Source organism: Talaromyces proteolyticus (genome assembly GCF_021365285.1).
Source record: "Talaromyces proteolyticus strain PMI_201 chromosome Unknown BGW36scaffold_13, whole genome shotgun sequence".
NCBI classification, from domain to species: domain Eukaryota; kingdom Fungi; phylum Ascomycota; class Eurotiomycetes; order Eurotiales; family Trichocomaceae; genus Talaromyces; species Talaromyces proteolyticus.
In genome coordinates this window covers 1,502,573-1,510,783 of record NW_025764289.1, presented here as the reverse complement: position 1 = coordinate 1,510,783, position 8,211 = coordinate 1,502,573, and the positions used below count along the sequence as shown (strand labels likewise).

Below are 8,211 nucleotides of genomic sequence, written 5' to 3'. Positions count from 1 at the left end.
TGATAACTTTCTTTATATATTATAGATAATATCTTTTTTATACTTTTTGAAATTATATCTATTCTTCTTTAGTCACTTTTATCTTTTTTTAATGTATATAGTAATCATTTGTTCTATATTTAATACTTTTGAGATGATTATAGCTTAGGTGTCTCATCTCTTTATATATGTATTGGTAATCTTTATATCTTTTAAAGCATTTAAATATTGGTTAGTAAAGGACTTTCAGTGATATAAAAAATCATTTATATATATTTTTATTTATTTAATAATATATATATACTTTATTAAAATATAGTGTCTAATATACTTCTAAATGGCTAAATCTATTTAATTTAGAATAATAATGATAGATATAATTATATATATACTCTAATATTTTACTATATAAATATATTCTTTTTAAATAAAATAGTTATTCTATTTCTTTAATTAACTTAAGATTATTCTTACTATAAATTAAGTATTCTTTGAATATCTATTCTTAATATTTTTTATATATATTAATATGTTATTATTATATCTAGAATGATTCTTTCTAATATATTGCTTTAAAAAGTATATAATAACATAATTCTTTATCTTCTATATCTTCTATAAACTCATTTTAAGTTTTTATAATCTTATATTCTATTTTTAGAAATTTTTCTAAGATTTCTAAGATCTTTTTTTCTATTTCTAGAATATTTTAACTTAATTCTAGGTCTATTATTCTGTTTTCTAGGATTTTTTTTTAGTCTCTCTTATTAATGTTAATAGATCTCTATATTAATCATTTTTAAAATAATTAATTGATAGATTCTACTAATTTTAATTTCTATAGAATATCTAATTCTCAATTTGAGTCTTTATAATTTATTATCTTTTAATTATTATTTTAAAATATTAGATTATGTTAGGTTTTATTTTTGATAAAGAATTATCAATATTCTAACTGATATTATACTGTTCTATTGATAGCTTTAATCTATAGATAGGTTGATATTTAGTTTTATTTTTCTGATAAAAGTATATTTCTTCTAGATTAGTATCTTTTTTCTAAGCTATACTCTCTTTAAACATCTTTTTAATATATCTATTAGATTTCTTAAAGCTTCTTTATTATTTTATAATTAATATATATTTCTATTTAAATCTTTATTTAATAATTCTATTTTATGTTTTCTTAAGATTCTTTTTTTTTTTTTATTATTTATCTTAGTGATTTCTTGATATAGAATAGAAAGTTATAAGTTGATGATTGCTGCTTTCTAATAGCTAATATTATTAAATTTTTATTTTTATTAATATTCTTTTATAAAGTGTCCTTTTTATCTGCATTTATAATAAGCTTTTTTTTTATATCTTTATTCTTTTTCTTTTTACTAATAATGGTGTTAAGCTGTATTTTAATATTTCTATTATAGTTATAGTAAGGCTTTCTTAACTGTAAAATATTTACTTATTAGCTTCTCTAGTATTGGTTTTTCTTTTTTATAAACTAATTATATTATTAAAAGTTAATCTATAATGCTATTTTTATCATTTTATAGAAGGTTTCTGATTAAGAATTTATTATTAAAATTATATTCTTAATATTTTCTTTAAATCTATTATAGTATTAGTTTTAATATATTTAATTTTTATAATAAAGATTATTTATAATTTAAAGATATACTGATGTATATTCTTCTATAGATTAGACTTATTAAATATTTTGAATCTTATAGATTATTATAAACTCTTTATTAATGACTTTATAAAATTATTTAAGCTTAATAATAAAATATCTATAATTTATAAATATTAAAATTATTTCTAGATCTTTCTATTCAATGCTTACTTTAAGCTAATTTTTAATATATAATATAAATCACTTTATAATATCTTTAATTAAGAAACTAGATATTATTAATATTTTTACTTTTTTAATATTGATCTTCGTAATATTATTAAAGAAGTAGATTCTTATTTAAATAAGAAATATATTAAATGTTTTAAACTTTTTTAAGAATAGCTCTATTTTATTAATTTTTAATCTTTATTCTAAGCTATTAATATATTATTAAGCTATAATATTCTTAAGTTTAGTAATTCTAATAAAAGCATCTTTAAACTTAGTTATTAAAATTTATTTAATTCTATTAAAAGATGAATGATTATTATTTATTATTGTTAGAGATAATATTATTTATTTATAACTCTTTAAATATTATAAAAGTCTTTTATTATTAAAAAGTTGTCAATAACTCGTCTTAAGATTAGAAATCTTAGAGGATATTCTGTTAATATAAAATAAAAGAGTAATATAAGATTAATATTAGAAAACTATCTATTAAAAATAATAATAGTAGTAAGAAGATTATTGAATACTAAATAATAATATACTATTTTAATATAAAAATAAAAGATAATTAATTAAATATATAATAATAAATGAGTGTTTATATATACTAAAAAATATTAAAGCTATGCTTTAATATTTAGAATTATTATTTTATTATATAGAAGCTATACTTCTATATATTAAAGCTCTACTTTGTTAGATCATATGCTTAGTATATGCTGGAATAAGATGTTAATATATAATACTTTTATTGTTATATTAATAACTGTAGCTAGGCTAAAAATATAGCTATTTTTAGTATTGTTTCTATAATATATATTTATATTTAATAATAATTTTATTTATTATTGCTTAACTCCTGTTGGGTGCTTATGTAATAGCGTCCGCTATAATATTCATTGGCTGTGACTTATCGATTCTTGTGACAAATATCACCTCTAATAATAATAGAAAATAGTTATTTATTTTCTGATAGAATTAAGTAAACTTTAGTAATTAAGCTTAAAGATATTTTTACTAGAATTATTAAATTTAAGAATATTATAGTTTAGTAATATATTAATAGCTTAAAATAAGGATTAAAAATTAGTAAAATAGAATTATTCTTAGAAAAATTTAAAATACTTAATATATTTCTTATTTAAATAAGAATCTACTTCTTTAATAATACTATGAAGATTAACATTAAGGAAGTGAAAATATTGATAGTATCTAGTTTTCTAATCAAAGATGTTATAAAGTGGTTTATATTATATATTAAAAACTAGTTTAAAATAAGTATTAAATAAAAAATTTAAAGATGATTTTAATATTTATAAATTATAAATACTTTATTATTAAGTTTAAATAACTCTATAAAGTTATTAATAAAAAGCTTATAATAATCTATAAAATTCAAAATATTTAATAAGTTCAATCTATAGAAAAATATATATTAATATACTTTTAAGTCATAAATAATTTTTATTATAGAGATTAAGTATACTATAATTAATACTATAATAGATTTAAGAAAAATATTAAAGATATAATTTTAATGATAAATTCTTAACTAGAGATCTTTTATAAAATAATAAAAATAATATCACAAATTAATTTTTAATAATATAATTAGTTTATAGAATAGAAAAACTAATATTAAAAAATTATTAAGCAAATATCCTGTAGCTAAAAAGCCTTATTATAATTATAATAAAGATGTTAAGATGCAGCTTAATATTATTATTAGTAAAGAAGAGAAAGAATAAAGATATAAAGAAAAAGTCTACTATAAGTATAAATAAAAAAAATATTTTATAAAAGAATATTGATAAGAGTAAAAGTTTAATAATATTAATTATTAAAAAGTAATAACTATCAATTTATAATTCTTTATTCTATATTAAGAAATTACTGAAATAGATAATGATAAAGAAAAAAAGAATCTTAAGAAAATATGAGATAGAATTAGGCTGTCATTTGGTTCGGTTCTGGTCCTGAGTTTCTGGACCAAACCCAAAAGTGGGTCGGTTCGGTTTGGTCCTTATTATTGGAACCAGAACCGAAAACCGAACGGTTCTGGCTCTTCGAACCGAAACCGAACCATGTTAAAGAAGAATTACTAATTATGGTTAGATCGGTCCGAGTCTGGTCTGGTTTTCATTCAGATAACCGAACTGTATTAAAGAATTTTTAACTATAGTTAGATTTTATTCTTAAAAATATATTAAAATCTCTCTAAATTTTAATGAATTAGATAGATAAATAATATAAAAATTAAAATTAATTATTTAAATTATAATTATCCATCTGATTATTGAGATAGGCTAAAAAATAGATAGGTAATGATGAATACCATAGAATGGGTACAGAAATATATATATATATTTTCTCTAATAGATAGATTAGCCGTACTGTCACAAGAATCGATAAGTCACAGCCAATGAATGTTATAGCGGACGCTATTACATAAGCATCCAATGAGATTTAAGCAATAATAAGTGAAATTATTATTGAGTACAATTATGTATTGTGGGAATGATGCTAAAAATGGCTACATCTTCAGCCTAGCTACAGCTATTAATATGGCAATACGATTATTATGTATTGATGCCTTATTTCAGCATACACCAAATATATAATCTAATGAAGTAGGGCTTTGACATATAGAAGTATGGCTTCTATATAGTGAAACAATAATTTTAGATATTGAAGCATAGCTTTAATATCTTTTAATATATATAGATACTTATTTATTATTATATATCTAATTGATTGTCTTTTATTTTTATCTTAAATAGTATATTATTATTTAATATTTAATAAATCTTCTTATTATTATTATTATTCTTAATAGATAACTATCTAATATTGATTTTATATTACTCTTTTATCTTATATTAGCAGAATATTCTCTAAGATCTCTAATCTTAAAATAAATTATTAACAACTTTTAATAATAAAAGACTCTCATAACACTTAAAAAGTTATAGATAAGCAATATCATCTTTAATAATGATAAATAACAGTTATTTATCTTCTAATAGAATTAAATAAACTTTGATAATTAAGCTTAGAGATACTCTTATCAGAATTACTAAATTTAAGAATGTTATAGCTTAGTAATATATTAATAGCTTAGAATAAAGATTAAAGATTAATAAAATAAAACTATTCTTAGAAAAATCTAGAATACTTAATATATTTCTTATTTAAATAAGAATCTACTTCTTTAATAATATTGTGAAGATCAACATTAAGAAAGCAAAAATGTTAGTAATATCTAGTTTTCTAATTAAAGATATTATAAAGTGATTTATACTATATATTAAAAATTAGCTTAAAATAAACATCAAATAGAAGAATCTAAAAATAATTTTAATATTTATAAATTATAGATATTTTATTACTAAGTTTAAATAATTTTATAGAATCATTAATAAGGAGTTAATAGTGATCTATAAGATTTAAAATATTTAATAAATCTAATCTATAGAAGAATATACATCAGTATATCTTTAAGTTGCTAATAATTTTTATTATAGAGATTAAATATATTATAATTAATATTATAATAGATTTAAGAAAAATATTAAGAATATGATTTTAATAATAAATCTTTGATTAAAGATCTTCTATGAAATGATAGAAATAGTATTATAGATTAATTTTCAATAATATAATTAGCTTATAGAAAAGAAAGACTAATATTGGGAAAATTAATAAGTAAATACTCTACAGCTAAAAAAGCTTTATTATAACCATAATAAAGATGTTAGGATACAGCTTAATGCTGTTATTAGTAAGAAAGAGAAGGAATAAAGATGTAAGGAAAGGGCTTGCTATAAATATAGATGAAAAAGACATTTTACAAAAGAATGTCAATAAGGATAAAAATCCAATGACGTCAGCTATCAAAAAGTAGCAGCCATCAATTTATAACTCTTTATTCTATACCAGAAAATCACTAAAATAGATAGTAAAAAAAAAAAAAGAATCTTAAAAAATATAAAGAAAGTTAATTAAATAAAGATTTAAATAGAAATATAAACTAATTATGAAGCAATAAGAGAGTTCTAAGAAATCTAATAGATATATCAGAAAGATATTTAAGGAAAGCATAACTTAGAAAGAAAATACTAACCTAGAAAAAACATACTTTTATTAGAAAAATGAAGCTAGACATCAATCTATCTATAAATAAAAGCTATCAATAGAATAGTATAATATAGATTAAAATACTGATAGTTTTTTATCAGAAAGTAAAATCTAATATAATCTAATATTTTAAGATAATGATTAAAAGATAATAAATTATAAAGACTCAGATTAAAAATTAAATATTCTATAGAAATTAAAATTAATAAAATCTATTAACTAATTATTTTAAGAATGACTAATATAGAGATCTATCAATATTAATAGAAAAAACTAAAAAAAGATTCTAGAAAATAGAATAATAAACCCAGGATTAAATTAAGACATCCTAGGAATAAAAAAGAGATCCTAAAAATCTCAGAGAAATTCTTAAAATAAAATATAAGATTATAGAAACTTAAAATAAGTTTATAGAAAATATAAAAAATAAAAAACTATATTATTATATATCTTCTAAAATAATATACTAAGAAGAATCATTCTAGATATAATAATAACATATTAATATATATAAAAGATATTAAGAATAAATATTTAAAAAATATCTAATTTATAGTAAGAATAACCTTAAGTTAGCTAAAGAAATAGAATAACTATTTTACTTAAAAGAAATATATCTATATAATAGAGTATTAGAATATATATATAATTATGCTTATCACTACTATTCTAAGTTAAGTAGATTCAGCCACTTAGAAGTATATTAAATATTATACTTTGATAAAGTATATATATATCACTAAATAAATAAGAATTTATATAGATAGTTTTTTATATTATTAGAAATCCTCTATTAACCAATATTTAAATGTCTTAAAGGATATAAAGATTATTAATATATATATAAAAAGATAAAATATTTAAGCTATAATTATTTTAAGAGTATTAAATATAGAATAAATAACTGCTATATACATTAAAAAAAATAAGAGTGACTAAAGAAAAATGGATATAATTTTAAGAAGCATAGAAAAGATATTATTTATAATATATAGAGAAAGTTATTATTATAATAGCTATTAATAATGAATCAGTAGAATATATATCTATTATATAAACTATAATTTATAAGAAGCTAGTAAAAATGTTTATTAACTCTAAAATATTGATAAACTTTATTAATAAAGAATTTATTAGAAAACATAAGGTACTGACAAAGTAAATATAATGATGGCAGACAATTGCTATTATAGATAGAACTATCTTTAATAAAGGATATCTATGAATAGTTAAGAATATAATTCTAAAATTAAGAAAATATATTACAAGTACAACATTTAGAATTTTGTCTTTAAACCACAGTCATTATAATATAATTCTTAGAATGATCTAATTATAAAAATAGAATTCAATCATCAACTGAAAAAGACAAATGTTAAAGATTAACAATATAATATTATAAATAGATAAAAATATAGAAAAGCAATCTAAAATGAACATTACTAAGATTAATAAAATAGAATAAAGAATAGTACTAACTCGATCAAAGCCAAAAGAAATATATAAAAAAGAACTTACAGAAGTATTTAAAAAGCTATTAAAGAAGTATTATAATTATATTGAATTATTTATAAAAAAAGAATATCAATTATCAACACATATATCTAAATATAAAGTAATAATAAACCTAAAGCTAAGATCGATGTTAAAGCAAGTTAAATAGAGATAAAAATTGGCATAGAAGCTTAAAGCTGAAGATAAATTTATCAATGAATTTTATCTAACTAGATATATTTAAGAATCTAGAGTAGTAAATTCAATATCAAATCTCTTTATATCAAAGAAAGATTTAATATTATAGATAGTACACAATTACCAATCAGTTAATAATCAAACAATAGATAATATAAACAAAACACCACATTAAAAGCAGAAAAAAGATTTATTATAAGGAGCAAAAATCATAATAATATTCAATATTAAATGGAGATATTACAATCTAAAGATACGCAAAGAAGATATCTATAAAACAGTATTCTTAACAGATAAAGGACTTTATGAATAGATTATCATCTTAATAAGACTGAAAAACCTATCAGCATAATTTATATGGTATATGATATATATGTTTAGAAAATACCTGAATAATTTTGTTACAGTATATTTTAACAATATAATAGTATTCTTAAAGGATCTCCATTAATATGATAAACATATCTAAAAGGTTATGATAAAACTTAAGGATGCAAGACTTATCCTAGGAATTAAGAAATATAAATTCGATATAATATAAGTCAAATATTTAGAAA

General features: G+C 18.2%; 1 protein-coding gene across 1 annotated transcript; it reads left to right on the top strand.

Annotated features, from left to right (window-relative positions):
* Positions 1–7,427: 7,427 nt before the first annotated feature.
* On the top strand, positions 7,428–7,625 carry BGW36DRAFT_305956 (uncharacterized protein; the record flags this gene model as incomplete). Its single annotated transcript, XM_046212108.1, has 1 exon — positions 7,428–7,625. A coding segment is annotated over one exon (198 nt), but the record flags the coding sequence as incomplete, so codon positions are not given.
* Between the last annotated feature and the right edge of the window lie 586 nt (positions 7,626–8,211).